The sequence below is a fragment of the Idiotropiscis lumnitzeri genome, chromosome 16, assembly GCF_059441095.1.
Source record: "Idiotropiscis lumnitzeri isolate Australia: NSW breed Sydney's pygmy pipehorse chromosome 16, RoL_Ilum_1.0, whole genome shotgun sequence".
NCBI classification, from domain to species: Eukaryota; Metazoa; Chordata; class Actinopteri; order Syngnathiformes; family Syngnathidae; genus Idiotropiscis; species Idiotropiscis lumnitzeri.
In genome coordinates this window covers 5,049,191-5,065,777 of record NC_142406.1, presented here as the reverse complement: position 1 = coordinate 5,065,777, position 16,587 = coordinate 5,049,191, and the positions used below count along the sequence as shown (strand labels likewise).

At 39.2% G+C, this 16,587-nt stretch overlaps 2 protein-coding genes across 3 annotated transcripts; one reads left to right on the top strand and one right to left on the bottom strand.

Annotated features, from left to right (window-relative positions):
• Positions 1-3,582: 3,582 nt before the first annotated feature.
• Positions 3,583-8,309, bottom strand: LOC148321043 (replication protein A 14 kDa subunit-like). Its single transcript, XM_088319262.1, has 4 exons — positions 8,077-8,309; positions 7,903-7,977; positions 3,852-3,963; positions 3,583-3,771 (listed from the first exon to the last, which is right to left on the bottom strand). The coding sequence occupies exons 1-4, from the start codon at positions 8,173-8,175 to the stop codon at positions 3,689-3,691; spliced, it is 369 nt and encodes a 122-aa protein (XP_088175388.1). The 5' UTR covers positions 8,176-8,309; the 3' UTR covers positions 3,583-3,688.
• A 663-nt stretch (positions 8,310-8,972) lies between these two features.
• LOC148321042 (UBAP1-MVB12-associated (UMA)-domain containing protein 1-like) lies at positions 8,973-16,084 on the top strand. Of its 2 annotated transcripts, none has more exons than XM_088319258.1 (5): positions 8,973-9,040; positions 9,403-9,491; positions 10,251-10,336; positions 14,452-15,538; positions 15,593-16,084. In XM_088319258.1, the coding sequence occupies exons 2-4, from the start codon at positions 9,410-9,412 to the stop codon at positions 14,725-14,727; spliced, it is 444 nt and encodes a 147-aa protein (XP_088175384.1). In that variant the 5' UTR covers positions 8,973-9,040; positions 9,403-9,409; the 3' UTR covers positions 14,728-15,538; positions 15,593-16,084. The 2 variants fall into 2 exon arrangements, with proteins under 2 accessions (XP_088175384.1, XP_088175385.1); XM_088319259.1 differs by having other exon boundaries at positions 8,999-9,061.
• Positions 16,085-16,587: the final 503 nt, after the last annotated feature.

Sequence of the window (16,587 nt, the reverse complement as noted above, 5' to 3'; positions counted from 1 at the left end):
ACAGCTTAAACACATACAATCAAATTTTATTTATATAGCGCATTTCACAATGCTCAAGTCAATTCTGAAATTTCACACCCAAAACTGAAACACATCTGTATTTTATGATTTTGTAAATCAATCTTGTACTCTCCTTAGTTGTTTTTGCTCAGTTTTGAAATGAATGGATAAAAACTCAAACGGAGCATAGCGTTAATACATTCTGCAATCTTCATGTGATTATAAGATTTCAATTAATTAATTTTGAAATCACATTATGTGGGACGGGAAAGAATTTCTTAAATTCACCAGATGGCCAAATTAAAATAAAATCATGGAGCTGGCCCTGCTCCAACAAACCACAGAAGGCACGTTATTTAGTTTAAATGCAGTCAATAACTCTTGTATAGAAGGAATACAGTAATCCCTTGCCACTTCACACTAAACATGGCTACAGTGTGTTGCAAATTTTTCCAAAATATTTATTAAAAAAAAATAAGAATAATACACCCATATCAGCAGCCCTTTTGACACATTTATTGACACATTTTTCTGAATAGATGAGTTGACTGAGGCTTTGTACTGTACAAAGCCGTGGACATTCATACAAGGCGCGTGATTTGGCCCAGGTGGCAAGATTGACCAATGAGAGCGTGAGTGGATTTGCCACGTGATCTGATTGGCTGCGCATCATGGCAGCCTCACCCAGCAGGCCCGGCTCGCTCAGCACAAAGACGAAGAAACATCGGCAAATAAAATTTTACAGTTTGTTTACATTTGTCTTTGTAAGCTTACCTTAACTAGAATCCCGCCTTCCATGATGACGGAAAATTCTACAAAATTAAAAATGTAATATGAGAATCTTTGTTTTTTAGGTCGTTGTCTAAATAACCTCATGTAACCGCTATATGGCTAATACTCCATCTTTAAATGAGTTATTGACTGTAAGTAAACATATTCACTGAGTAAACAGTATTTGTCAGTCAAATAAAGTGCATTCTAAGGTGCATAAGGAAAACAGGAAATCAACTGGATATTCGTCACACCAAAAAGATTAGTTGCATGGACAAAATGTGTTAGCAAACACCACGCAGGCCCCCCCAGAGTTCAAATACGTAAATGGCCTTTCACTTGTATAGCACTTTATCCACCTATTAAGGCGCTCAAAGCGCTTCAAATAGATGTCACATCTGCCTACTGATGACATAACATAAGCAGCAACTGCGGGTTTAGTATCTTGTTCAAATATACTTTGACATGAATTCTGATATCAGCCCAAAAAAATCAGTAGCGGATTTTAGTGGACTGCATCCAAAATGTCCAATATTAGCACTCAGAGGCAAGCAGTCCAGTCGAAATTACGCTCCTGTTCTTGTATCCAGCAGCGTCGAGAGCGAACGTGCATAGCCCACGTGATCAAAACAACTATTCCTGTAAACGAACTTGTGAAGACGGTCTGAGAGTCACCATATTTATTAAAAATATGGAATTTTGTGGTTTTATTATAAAAAAAATCAAACACAATGGATGTCTACTTTAGGAGCGTTGAAAAAGCACCAATAACTTGCATCCCAAGTGAAAAAGGCTACAAGTACTGACCCTGACTTGCCCGTGGTTATGGACAGTGTCATAAAAGGACGTTCAGTAGGTGATAACTCGACCCTGAAACCTTACCTTGAATACAAGACAACTTTATTTGTATAGCACATTTTAAACAACAGCCAGAGCTGTAACAAAGTGCTTTTCATAAAGGTGTAATATAGATTAGCGGGAAATTAGAACACAAATTAAAACGTGACACGTCTTCCGAGCTCCAGTTAAGACGAGCAGCAGCATTTTGCACCTGTTGGAGGTGCTTGAGGAAGGACTGGTTGACGCCAAAGTAAAGTCCAAAACAGTAATCTAGCCTAGATTTTTTCAATTTAAAAAAAAAAATGATAGGTGGTGGGAATTTACTGTCCAGTCCAGGTTCAAACAGCTTCATGCAGGACAGTGGAGTAGTAAAAATGAAACAGATGGCAAGAAGCTACTATTGGTGGTCAGGTCTGAATAAAAAAGTCGAACATATACCCATGAGTTGCTCATCCTGTCACATAATTTGTAATAATCCTCTAGCTGCACTACTTCATCCATGGGATTTTCGGGACCCTTGGTATCGCATTCATATCGATTTTGCGGGTCCATTAGAAGACGGAATATTTCAGGTTGCTGTTGATGCACACAATAAGTAGCCTGAGGTGGCTATAATGAAATCCACAACCTCTGAAAAGCCAGTTGAGCAATTGTGAGAAATCTTTTTGTAAATTTGCTCCTGTCTAATAACTTGTTTCAGATAATGGCCCTAAACTTGCGTCAAAAGAAATGTTGGATTTTCTGCCAGCCAATGGAAAACAACACATCAAGTCAGCTCCATACCACCGTGCAACACATTGGTTAGCAGAGAGGTTTTTGCAAACATTTGAAAAATGCACTTAAAACATCACAAGAACAAGTAACTCTACATCTGAGATTATATGAGTTTCTCTCAAATACCGAACCACCCCACATTCAACTTCAAAGGAATCAGATATCAGAGGCCAGATGTTCAACATAGAACTACGGACCAAATTGGATCTTCTCAAACCCGCAGTAGTAAAAGAAAATGTTTGGGCAAGTCTAAAGAAACAACTACTGCAACGGCACATTCATGCAAAGGTTTTCGCACCAGGCGACTAAGTGCTCGCAAGTAATTATGATGGTGACGCTGATGGGTGTTTGGCGCCGTCATGTGGACCAACTTTTAAGTGCGTCTTCAAACACCCCTGAATTGTCTGTCTCTACCTTTTACAAATTTACTAACTGGTAATGTGGAAAGGTTTGAAAAACCTTACGAAGCTGATGAAGTTATCAATCTACCTGTTAGTCTTTCTCTGCCGCATGGTGGGTCTCCTTCACATTTCTTGTGCTTTGGATTTGAATTGTGGGTGCTCAGGATTCCTCGTGCATGTTATACAGCCATAAAACGGAATAAAACTAAGGAATATATAAAAATAATCATATTGATTTGTTTTTGTTGTATTAATTTCTTTCAACTTACCTAGTATGAGAGCAATCCAAAAGTAAGTAAATGTATTCAAGTCACATTAATATTATGGTACTTTGGTTACATGACTAACTGCATTTTTTTTTTAACAGATCACTGTATGCATGAACCAGAATTATCATAGATTTAATCATCATTTCTTAAACATTTTAGGCCAGCAGGGAAGGCCTTGCCCGCCCACCACTGGAAAAATGACTGCTGGACTCAGCTAATGTTTTTCTTCATAGAGAAAAAATAAAATAAATGACTAACAGTTGCATTTGAGGGATAAACAAGGAGCTGCTGAGAACCCACGCCATGGCTTTGGTGGCAGAGATAGTATGCATGCTATACGCACATAACTCATGTAGCTTATTCTTTGTTCATGCTTCTTCCCCACACAAATTTGGCATAAAAATTAAGCACAGATTTGAAAAATCTGAACGTTTCCGGGAGAACCGGAAATGGTAGTCTTGGGTGTTGATTGCCCAACCGTTTTGTGAGTCAGTTTGTATGTTAAGGACAAACTTGCACTTGTGAAATTACATATCTGAAGGTTTATTCTGAAATATTTTCATATACATAAATTGGTAATATTTTCCCCTTCCATAAAAAATAAAAAAACTGGCAAAAAAGAACAATTAAATCTTATTCACTTGCAGCAATCACAAAAGGGTAGTGCTGGGGGAAATCATGGATAACCTTTACAGCTTCATTGTACAGTTCCAGGTCTGTGGGGACATGGGAGGAATATCATTATAAGTACGCCAAAATCAGAGCTTCTTTGTCATGTTCATACATGATAACCTACCAAAGGGAATACCCTTTTCATCCCGGAGCATGTTGAATGTGGTGGCCATTATAGCTCCTTTGTTGGAAACCATTCCAATGACTTCAACTATTCCAGACAGCTCCTCTTCAAGCTGAAAGATAAAAAGGTAAAAAAAAATGTTCACTCTAAAATGGTAACGCACAAATAAAGTGAGCCAAAGAAAACTTACCAATTGATAAACACAAATTTTAAACAAGTAGCAAGTGGGGTTAGAAAACATGATTAATGTGATGATAACCTGGAAGAGGAGTTCAAGGTAACATGGACTCGAGAGGTGCAAATGTGCACAGACTTGAGGGACACAAAGTGGCCCAGGCAGGAGTGGCGGTGATGACCGGAAGGAAGTGGCATGCCCAGGATGCAGTGGCTGAATCGCCACAGAGATCTGGTGGGTGTGGTGGTCCCCGACAGAGCAGCCCTGGGTAAGTTCCAAACACCACCTTGGCAGAGGGAGTGCAAGGGATAGGAGAAGCGAAGGTAGCGACTGAAGTGGAGGACGGAAAGACAAGCAGAGTGGCTGGTCTGAGGAAGCAGATTGCTGAGACTAGTTGGGAGCATGTCAAGGACTGTGAAGTCAACTGGGCGGATCTTTGTCAGACTGAGAAACACCGCATTTGTTTCCTCAGGCTATTATGTGCTACCTAGCTCAGCAAACCCGGGGGAAAGTTGGGACACCAAACTGTCACTTGTGTCCAGGAAGAGGAACGTTGGAGCACATTCTGAGCTCCCGCCCATAAGCACTCGGCCAAGGCCACAACCAAGTTCTGAAACCAACTGCAGAAGCAATCAGCAAAGGTATCAGCAGCAGAAGCTGAGTGTGCAGTCCAACAGCACAATTGCTTTTGTCAAGCAGGAACCCAGCCAAGGTCTGGTCACAAAAAGCCACCAGCAGGGATTAAGGCAACTACTAAGGACTGGCAGCTCTCTGTCGACCTTGAGGGGCAGCTGAAGTTCCCCCAGCACATCGTCAGAACCACCCTGACACCAAAAATCCTTCTGGTCTCAGAACGCACTAAGTATATCATTATCATGGAGCTAAAGGTGCTGTGGGAGGATCAAATATGAAGACCTGGTCATCGACTGTCAGGCACCAGCCTGGAAGGCAAGGTGTATGGCCATCAAATTTGGCAGCTGAGGATTTGTGGAACACTCTCTCAACTACCGTATTTTTACGGCCATAAGACGCGCTGTATCAAAGGGCGCAACACCAGTTGAGGGTGCTATTTCCGTATTTAATACTCATACTGGTCGCGCCACACTACGAGGCGCATGCTAGCTCGCGCATGCTAGCTCGCCAGCACTGACGCAAATAAGGGATTGATGCCAGAGGCATCACCTCATACCAATGAGAGATGTCATGGCAACAGTAGCGTCTAATCTAACCAAGGAGAGATGTCATGGCAACACGTCTACTCGACAACATCAGGGGCCATCTTCCTCGAAGCAGTCCGGATGTTGCAGATCTGGATTTGCATAACCACCCCATGAGAGGTGATTTGACATGGCACACCACTTGTAGGTTCCAGTTGTCCGCGTATTGTGTCGTCCGCAACAATTATCTGCGACTGCAAGTCACTCGTCACAGCCATCGACAACCCCTTCCCCACAGACCCAGAAATCATCACACTCCAGCAAAAAGCCGCGTCCATCTCAAAAGACAAAGGCCTCCTGGTGATATGGGTGCCCGGCCATTGCAACCTGCCTGGCAACGAGTTAGCCGATGCCCAAGCAAAACTCGGCTCATCCCTGCCACAACCCCCAACAACAGCAGACATCGCAACACGCCGTACCCTCATACGAAGGGAATGCCGACCGCCACCAATAGAGCACCCACGGATAAAGGAAGTCTACAAAAAAGCTCCGGACGAACAAAAGGAGGCCAAGTTATCAAAAGCCGACGTCACGGACCTTGTGCGGTTTCGAAGCGGCCACCATCCATCCCTCCGAAGGTGGTAACATCTAACGAACAAGACGGAGGACCCAAACTGCAGACTATGCAACGAGGAGGAGGAGACCGCGGAGCACCTCTGGCTGAGGTGTCCCGCCTTACAGATCAACCGCTACCAACTGCAGCAAGGCCAATCAATGGACGAGCTCGTCCGTCTACCTCGAGGCAGTCTAGCGCTTCTGAAGGATATCCTCAGGCGCCTGAGATGATTCACACACACACACACACAACATCAGGGGAGGGACTTCACTGGTCACCACACTCCTTAGAGTCAGTTTCAAATCAAAACCAAAAAAATGAGCATACAAGCAAACAATGAAACAAAGAAATAAGATTAACACAAAACATGTATCACTCATGCCATATATATCCCCCAAAAGAAATAAAAATAACAAAAATATTATGGCAACGGCTCCTTGGCTCCAATTCCATTGATTAACGACGTGATGTGTTTTTATATATCCTATTTCGTATTACTTTCCATCGCACTAATTATTCTCTTATTTATCTAATTTATATATTTAACTGAATTATTGTTGTATTGCACTGGAGAGGGGAGCTCTCTAATCTCGTTGCACACTTGAGTACAATGACAAAGGGATTTCTGATTCTGATTAGGCATTTGCTTTCACATTATTTTTACATACACGCAATTTCATAAAAAAAATCTTTGATATTCGAGACGCAGTTGATAAATTAAGAGAACATCTGTCTGAATGTCCAAGTAAAAGTGTTGTGAATGACAATGGACTCATTATAATTAAAGATTTTTATTAAAAAAAATTAGTTTCTACAGCGTTTTGTTATTCAGTCTATTTCTTTTTTTTGAGGCAATTTCCCCCGCCTTTGAGAAGATCCTCTCACAAGGCACTGAAGAGGCCGGTGTGCACAACGCCTGTGTGGCTAATATAAATAGGTGAGGGAACGTTGCCTCCATGGACTTCCAGTATAAGAGCGAGTCATCCGTACGTGCAACGAGTCCTGCTGACATATAGTGCTGCACCTCTGAGTGCGCATCAACAGTGACGTCTTCCATCTTGCGGATATTTAACGCAAAGTAACGCGCCAATAACTCGATGCTTGTTTTGAGCGTCCATCCTGTTGACAGATGCGCTTCCTTATGAACACAGTTTGGCGCGCGACCGCTGTGTCGACACGATTCTGGTAGTGGTCACGTGACTTTCTTAAAGCGGTACGCGCACCGACACGGGGTTTTCCCTGGAAGCTCGGCGCGCGCATCGACGCCTCAGTGTCGCTGGACCCATCACTACCTGGGAGCTTCCTTGTGTTTTTGTTTGAATTTCAAACCAAATATGTCTATTGTCAATGATTTAAAATACAAGTTGGAAATCTGATAAACATGCTTAAAAGATATCTTACCACAGTTAAGTGTCCAAGTTTCCACTGTGCCTTTATTTTAAATCAATAGAGTATTTTCCCCTTGACTGAAAATACATATTGGCTCAAAATATATATTAACGAGGTTGGGAACATTTTTATGAAAAAGGCCGGAGAGTGGATGCTGGAACGGTACCTTGGTCGCAGCCGGAGGGTGGGGACTGAATGGCAAAAAAGGGTCAAGTACCCAGATCAGGTAGTTCCAAATCTGAGCTAATACTTTCATGTGTTTTATTATTTCTGATTAAAATAATTAGTGCGAGACTAGACAAGTAAATTTACATTCTTGACAATCACACAGAATAAAAAGGTTCCTCTCAAATTGCATCGTAAATTATTTTTCATTTTTGACCCACTCATATTAGTTTGGGGTGGGTCAATATTGTAAAATGTATTTAAGCTAAGTTAAGTAAAGCTATGGAAATCCTGTAATGTTAAATTACGATTTATTTTTTTATTTAAAAATACTGGGAGAAAATTACCTCTTTTATGTCGTTTTTTTACCCACTTGTACATCGAAGGGTTGACACTTCTCACACAAAAATCATACTTAGTTCACTGGCGGTGTTTTCAAGATATCTGTTAATGCACGTAAATCAATAACCTTTGACATTTTGCACACGTACGTAAAATGATGATCTGTAGCAATTGTGACATACCAGATGCAAACGAAAACATACTCACAGGGTCATTTAATTCAACACACGCACTTTGTCCCTCTCCATCTGCAACAGTGAAGGTTTTTCCAGTTGGGTGTACCTAAACAAGACCAAACGATTAACAACATGGCAAGTTAACCTTTTTAAGTTATTGCCGTATGAAGTGTTCTGAATCAAGTTAGTTGGAGACGACAGCTACCTTCTCAACACTCCCGACGAAACAAACAGGCTTATTAATATATTGCGACAGCATAGATGAATTAATTCGAGGCTTTGGAACATCCAGGATAGTCGACATCTTAACTGAAATATCTAATGGCGTTAAATAAAGCGCAACAAACCCACGTATGGCGCGAAAATGTTATTAACTTTTTTTATGGTACGTTATGAGCCGCGCGGGCGGAGACGATACAATTTACCAAAGAATCGAATAGACTTGTTATAACGGCAAGCACTGGTATGAAGATGGAACATACCCAAGCTTCCTCTACGTCATTATCATGGTCCGTTAAAATTTAAATTCCGGAGGAACTCTTTGGAAGGAACATTCGTATCGCTTATAGAGAATGCTTTTGCTAACATAGGTTGACTTATTTAATAAATTGTATTATTTTCGCACAATTCTATATTCACAGATCCTAATTTATACATGAGAAACCAACTTCTGTTGAATTTGTCCTTTCTATATTATGTCTGTATGAAACAAAGAGCTCTGGAAATTGTCTTAAATTATTAGAAACATTTATTATGTAACTGTTTGGGTTTGCCTACTCTATCTTCTTTTGTATTTAAGCTTTACTTAATTTAAAATACCGGTTGTAACCTCCCTGGCGTATTTCTTGAATTTGTGTATCATTTCTATTTTTGAATTGTCTACATGTTTGGTATACTTCAATTTAAATTTTAAATTGTTTAAATAAAGTTTCTTTGTCAAAATAAGAGGTTTTCTAAAGATACCTTTCATTTCCAGGAAGAAATCTATAAAAAATATTTCAAATGGATAAAGCGTAAACCTCATTTGTTGAAGTAATTTTTGCTTTTGCGTCGTCTTCGTTTTTATAATTTATTGTAACAAGTTTAATACTAATCGTGATCACAGGAATCTTGGGTAGTAAATGTAGTTTCTACACGGACGAGGATAGCGCAGAGGTCACAACAACACGGTAATTCTAGACAGTTAAAACGTGAGAGATAAATTCAGATAATTTCTTATATTTCGTCTTTTATGACTTGGTTACAAAAAAAGGGTCGTCATATAACAACGTAACGTCATTTAAAGACATTTTAAACAAGTTTATGACTGTTAATTTCTCAGCTTCACAACAAAGCAATTCTGACAGTGCTGGAGTACTTTCAACGTTTTAGAACGTAGTTTTGCTGTACAATGGTGATGTTTTAAGTAAAACCAAACATAGACGTTTAAAGTAATTACATATTTACGTATTTGAGGTTATTGAATATGAAATCTGACACATTAAACTCTTCTGTCAATTTACCTAGAATCTTTATATATATCTACACACAGGGCGACCATGTTGTCTTTCCTGGGTTTACGTAAAGAATCAAAGAAATCAACGTCAGAGAGGAATGCCGATGGAGGCTTTGTGATCATTGGTAAGAAACATTCTTTGTTGTCTTGAAGCTAGGTTTTCGGATTCAACGTTGGGGGGCCAGATGGGTCAGTGTCTCTTTTGGTCATTGGATACCTACGATGTTTGAAAGCAAATATTAAAAATGGAAAAACGACTGGTTATTTGATTTTCATTTCAAATGAAATACACCTTATTATTTTAGTTCGCTGTCTGAAATGAGAAAGGAAACGTCGAAAAGCGGTATGATTTAAAATTCTTAATTCCAAAACGAAAACAGAACATAGCACGAGACACAAATCGAAATACGGAAGTTTTTACCGACAGCATTTCTCCTACTGACCAGGAGAGGGCGATATGTACTATAATGCTCCATCTTCAGCCTAATTCCACAAACGCCAACGACCCTTGGAGAAATGGTTGAAGCCTGATATGCAATATGCAAAAAACACAGAAATAAGGAAGGAGGCAAATACTTTTTCACTGCACTTTATTTTTATATTATATATTTTTAAACTTTTAAATATTTGTCTTTGGAAAATGTATGTGGAATGTTTTTTAAGGTTTGAATTTGCCCGGGGATTTGGCTCCCCTACAAAATAATAAATCACAAAACCAATAAATCACAAAGACAAATTGAAATAAAAATTTCCGACTTAAATAATGAAATAAATCTGCAAATAGGTGAATATGCTGCTGCTGAACTGCGAGTATGCAGAAGTCAAGAGTATACATTGTTTATGCTTCGATTTATTATCTAAAGAAATGACTTGTTTCTTTGCAGGAGAAACAGTTGAAGAGCAGAGGCGGAAGATGCAGATGATGAATATTGCACAACCATCAACAAATGTTATTGTCTCAGCATCTAAGGTGAGATTTTTCCATTTGTAACCTTCAAACCATACTAAAAGTAATTTCTATGTAATTCTAATGCACATTGTTCAATTCGGTAATCAATATGAGTAATTGTATTGTGTTTTGGATTTAATAAAGGAAGTACAGCACAATCTGTACTGCTCTGATGATGAACTGGCTTAAGGCAATGTGCATTCACAACACTTAGAAGGAAAGTCAAGTCACACATTTTCTTCATGGTTAAATGTATATGTGCCCCCAATACTGTTCTGATTATTGCTTTGGTGGAATATAAATTATAGTAAAGTAGTACAGTATTTTCACGACCATAGGGCACGACTAAAAGTCCCAAAATCTCTCCAAAATAGATGGGGTGCCTTATAATGCGGAGTGTCTAATGCATGGACCAAATTCCAAAAATCTGTACGTGTTGACTTTCATGAGTGCTCCACCTGACTGACTGACTGGGAGCATTACACTGTGTGTGTTAGCACTACCTGTTGGTAAAGTTTAAGACAACAGAGTGCTGGACTGACTGGGTGCAATATACTTTGTATTAGTCACGGTGTGAGACCACAGTCAGGTGACAACAGACCAGTATGTACGTGCGGGAGAAAGCTGGATAGAAGGGCTGCTGTCCAAGATGTCGTCTGTCTTATCATTAATGTTATTGCAAGCAAGAAACATCACAGATTAGATTAACCTTTACACAACAAACCCTGACACCCCCCCCCAAAAAAAAACTAAAAACCTGACGCTGCCCAAAGCACACCACCCGCTACATCTCTCTAACCAGCCATCTGATTGGCTGAGGGTGAAGCACTACCAGAATGCTTTGCAGGATGGAATGGCATGAGAGAGATGTTAATTGTATTCCTTTGTTCCTTGTTTTGGTTGTTTCATTGTATGTTAGTATGTTGTTCTGTTGATGTTGGGTCAAAGTTTTGGTTGCGATGTGGTGTGGTGACTAAGGCCATGCCTACACCGGCATTGTGTGATCACGTACCGTTATGTTAATTTATCTGCTTGCGTTGCTGTGCGAGTCGTCAGAAAAGCTGGCAACATAACTGAGGGCTCATGCGGCAGGGAAACTGACAATGACGATAGGCCGTGTTCAAACAAGGACTTTGATGTTATGGATGAAGACTGACACACTTTAATAAAGTACAACCAAACTCATTCTTGCTCCCGCTGTCTTCTTCATGCTAGCGTATGTTTTATGAGCATGCATGCTAAGGTATGGTATGTTTTGACTTGCCTGTGCCCCCCATTCAAATATATTTAATTTCAATGTAATTTTGGTCGAGAAAACTGCACAGGAAGCTTGGAGCTGCAGTTTCCATGTCAGTCCCTTGCGGTCAGTATTGCTCCAGCACTGCCAAATTGTGTAAAGTTGACCCTCTGCTGGGTGACGCGCTTATTAGTGTGGGAGTTTTAGGAGGATTTTTTCCAACTTCAAAACTGGAGAGATGCCACAATGTCTGGTCCAGGGTAGTTCGAATACAGGAAAAGTTGTCGGTACGAGTTCTCTTGATGACAAAGTATGTCCCCTTCTCATTAGATTCTTTCTTCCGCTGGGTCCACGTTTGCATTCTGTTACGCTCCGCGGGTGGAGGAGGTAGTAGGAGAGGACCCAAAACGCAGGGAAGCCAAGGCAAGGGTAACTTAAATGGAGTTTAATTAACAAAACAAACAAAAAGGCAAACAAGGCACTTGGAACAAAGAAACGAAACATTGAGGACGAACAAAACGCGACAGGACAGAACTAAACTGGACTATAAATTAATTTAGTCAGCTAAATTGAGTCTAAATGCATCATACATTTGAGGTTGAGGGCCTAGGAAATATGGTGACGCTGTCTGAAATCAGTCAAATGAAATTAAAATTGCATTCTATTTAATCCAATTTTCCTAAAGGTGCTTAAAACAAGTTCATGGATCGGCAAACACTGTTTGAAATTATGTATAAAGTTCTATGGGAAGACAGTGTGTTGTAGATAAACTGGTATATACTGGACAACTCAATTTGATCAAATTGGATTTGATTATCTGTTGGACCGTGGTGTGTTTTTTATGTTTGTTTTTGTTTTCTTTTTTGGGGGACTGACTGCCGGATTGACGACAAAACGGTGAAATTCACTGGCTGAAGCAAAGTGCAAATAATAATATGGACTGACTAACTGACGATTACAATTTGGTTCGGCTTGAAAAAAAAATGACAGAATGATGATGAGCAAATGCCGTTTTTATTTTGTAAAAATTTTTAATAGAAGCCTATGAGTGGATGAAAGGCAGCATGATGCAGCAGTGGAAGAAGTGTAAAGTAGTGATAGACCAATTTTCTTTTTTTGAGGGCCGATACCAATTATTAGTAGTTATAGAGGCCGGTAACCGATATTTGAAGCCGGTATTCATTTGTTGAAAAAGGGGTCAAATGGGGTTAAAATTTTGTAAAATAGCAACTCCAAAACTATATTTAGGATAATTGCCTTTAAGCACATGTTTATTAAACAACTTTAGTGATTTACAACATGTTACAGCTTTTTTAGCTCTTAGAAAATAGGCAACTTAATTTTAGAGTCTAACAAAAAGTTCACGTAGCTCCCAGACTCACCTGTATTTCTTATAGTTGAATGAAAACAAACATCTCTTTAAAATTTGCTACGGCAAATAATTACCTTTTAGTTGTGAGTTGTAGTATACTGACATTAAAATTTCTGCAAAGTCGGTTGCCTGTTGCCTCCTGTAGTGTGTGTGACTCGAGGTGAAAAAGCGAACAGGTTGCTTACTGCTGATTGGCTGCTACCCACTACACCAGAGGTATTCAATTAAAAGTCACAGAGGTCCACGACTAAAATTTCTTCCAATTAAAAGGTCCGAACCAAAGTCCAACTTCCCTTAGTCTAGCCTATGTTCACATTTTTATTTAGTTTCAATATTTAGTCATTTTCAACAGAGCGCACTTATATACTAAATATTTAGCAATGTTCCCATTAAACACCTTTGCCAGTCAAACAAATATAAGGCGTTTATTTCACATTCAAGAAAATGTGGCTCCAGGAATTTAAGTTTGCCACTTCCAGAAAAAAACAGTAAAATATCTCCTGCAGAAATATATCAAGTGCGAATATATCAAAGAGTTATCAGCCTAAAAAAAAACGGAAAGCCTAATTATCCAAGTAAAACAGGTCAACATGTTCAGTACACAATCAATAAAAATGGCTGTCCTCATGAAAAACTAATTCAAAATGAGCTTTAACACCACCTTTTCTTTTGAATATTTTTTAACTTCTCTTAATGAGAAAAATGAGTTTGTGACTGCCCTGCCAGTGACTTAAATCTGTGTTGGAACGGAGTCAGGGCCATTGGGATTTGGTAGATTATTTCACACATTTGGCCTTTGTGTTTTCCTTTAAATAATGTTTGTGCAAGCAACCGCATTTAAGCACTCCTTCACAACTTCCCCATCACTTGAACGTTTTTTATGTTTCCCCAAAATCCACGATACTTTTACTGAATATTCGTTTGCTTGCCGCTGGGATGTAAACGAAAATGTAAAAATCTGTTGTACTGCACTCGAAGTTCGATGTTTTTGCGTGCGCTCGCCTCAAACGTCAGCGGATAACTTTGCAAAAAAGGGCGGTGCTTTGTTTCGTAGTGGCGCTTCGCAATGTTGCGACGGTTTTCGGAGCATATGATGCACACTGGTTCTGAATCGGCTGCAGCCAGAACAAAACTAAATTTCTCCGTCCATTCATTTGAAACAACACGCATCGACCTTGCTAACTTTTTAGCAAGGCATACTGTCAGCAGCACTCTCTTTCGGTCTGCTGCGCAGAGGGAGGGAGAGAGAGAAATAGGATCATTGGTGGCATGGCACAGGTGCACTGTCCAGATGTGTATATTTACACAACACTAAAAAACACCACATTCACAAATGATGACCCAGCATTTGAAAAAAAAAAAACCCAATTTATTTTCTTTGATTCTCCTATCAGCACCAAGCCTTATCAGTGTCATTGCCAAAATATTTATCACCATGCTTAGCCACACAAGCATTGCTTTGGTGTCAATAAGAGGAGGCACATTAAAAGCACATGACTAACATCTCTTCTGTTTCTATTTTTACAGTCACCATGTCCAATTCCAGCTCGACCAATGGAAACAATTACAAGCACAGCTCCATCGCCCATGAACCTGGAAGATAGGTCCTCAGTAGTAGAGGCTTCTTCACCAGCCCCGGATCTCCTTGGTGACATCCCCTTCGCTTTAGCACCTCACGTTCAGGCAATACAGAGAGGCTTCCATTATATTCCTGATGTACTGCTGTCCAAGGACATGAACTCTAACCTCACATATTTTCAATATGACTTCACTTTAGAAAAATCTGTCTTACAGCACTCGTAGTTTTCTCCATACCCAAATCAAAATCGGGTTTACGTGTCTTCGTTGCATTTGCTACTGTATATCCTGATCAGAGTTATCAACGGGCTTTAGTTGACGAGACAAAGTAGGAGAGGTGTTGTACACACTGCACAGATTGTCAGTCAGTCATAATGACAATCATCCCAATTACAGTGATGTTACATATTGAAGTACAGTAGCAGTACAATGCTCATCACCAGCCCCCAAAAAATGCATCCTAACAACAACTTGTATTCTTCGCCAAATCAATCTTTAATCTCCCTTTATTTTAGATTTGACTTGGCTTGTTTTGGTTCATAGTGTTGCAAAATATTTCTTTTTCATGCAGTAAAATTACGATTTGGTTACCACATGGAATCATTTATAACATGCAATTGCCAAAACCTTTTTTTTTCCTGAAACAGTGTAATGCCATACCACTTAAAGTCGCATGCCGAATATGAAGATGTACATGCATTGTTTAATCTCGCTGGCAATCTTTATAAATGATCAACCACTCACGTAATCTGAGAAGTGGACACTGTTTTATTTTTACTATACATATATGAATAACCTTTCACTTTTCATTCAGATTTTTCGGTTTAACATAAGCATCTACTAATTGCCAACTAATCCATTTGTACTGTATGTTAATGTTGAAACTATGTCAACCTACTGTGCCTTACTGCATTTCAGTCAACACTAATTATACAGTACTTGAAGGAAAACTCTTAACCATCAATTAACGCTGCGTGATTATTAGTAATAATTTTGTAATTCACCTTTTTTAGGACGATAGTATAGTATAGGTATAGTATAGTATAGTATAGTATAGTATAGTATAGTATCATATAGATAAATAGTATAGGTATAGTATAGTATAGTATAGTATCATATAGATAAATAGTATGTGTGTTCAAAACCCAGTTGTGGCTGGACAACGCAAGATTTCTACCTTATAATGGTGCTTAAATTGTTGGGGGGTGGCGCTGAGTGTACACAAGACACAAAAGAGCAGCAGAAAAATATTCGTGGCATATGCGTTGTCATCGTTAAAAAAAAAAAAAAAAAAAAAAACAGGCTTCGAGCATTCAGAAATAACTCATTTTATCTGGAAAAAAACCCCTACTAGTATGCTGTTTGTTGTGACTCAATTCACAATGTTCGCAAAGTTATTGGTACAACACTGTGACATGTACAATGTGACGTGTAAAGTTTTTTGGTATGAGCACTATGTATGTTAACTAAAGAGGGGAAAGTATTTTGTGTCCCCATTGTGTCAGTTTTTGATTATGTTATCGCTATTGGTTTGTCTGCCATGTTGGAGGTTGGGATCGGAAGAATAAAAAAGTACAGTTCAGCTATATTGTAAACTTTTTTGGGACATGATGTTAGTCTCTTGCATTATGTATTGTTTTCATGAACACTTAGACCTACTATGCTACCATATTTTAATGTTAGTCATTATGGTGGTAACTGTGGTACGACTGCTCTATTCAAACACTGAATAAGCACTAGAACAAAATGTGTCCAATTGCATGACATCACGGGAAAAGTATTGACACAAAAAAATGCTTAATTTCTGGTAGGTTGGTTGCCTTTATTTGTTTATATGTATAATTTATTCATGTGTATCACATGTGTCAAACCCAAGGCCTGATCCGTCCCGCCACATTCTATGTGGCCAGTGAAGGCAAATCATGCACGACTTCACGTTTCTTGCTACAATACCAAAATTGCAAATTGCGTCAATTTTAAAAACGTTAAATATTGCAAGTGTTTTTTTTTTCTGTTACCAATCACACTTTTAAAATGAAGTGAATGGTCGTTAAACATTTTATTGGATTCTGATTTTAAAAACTA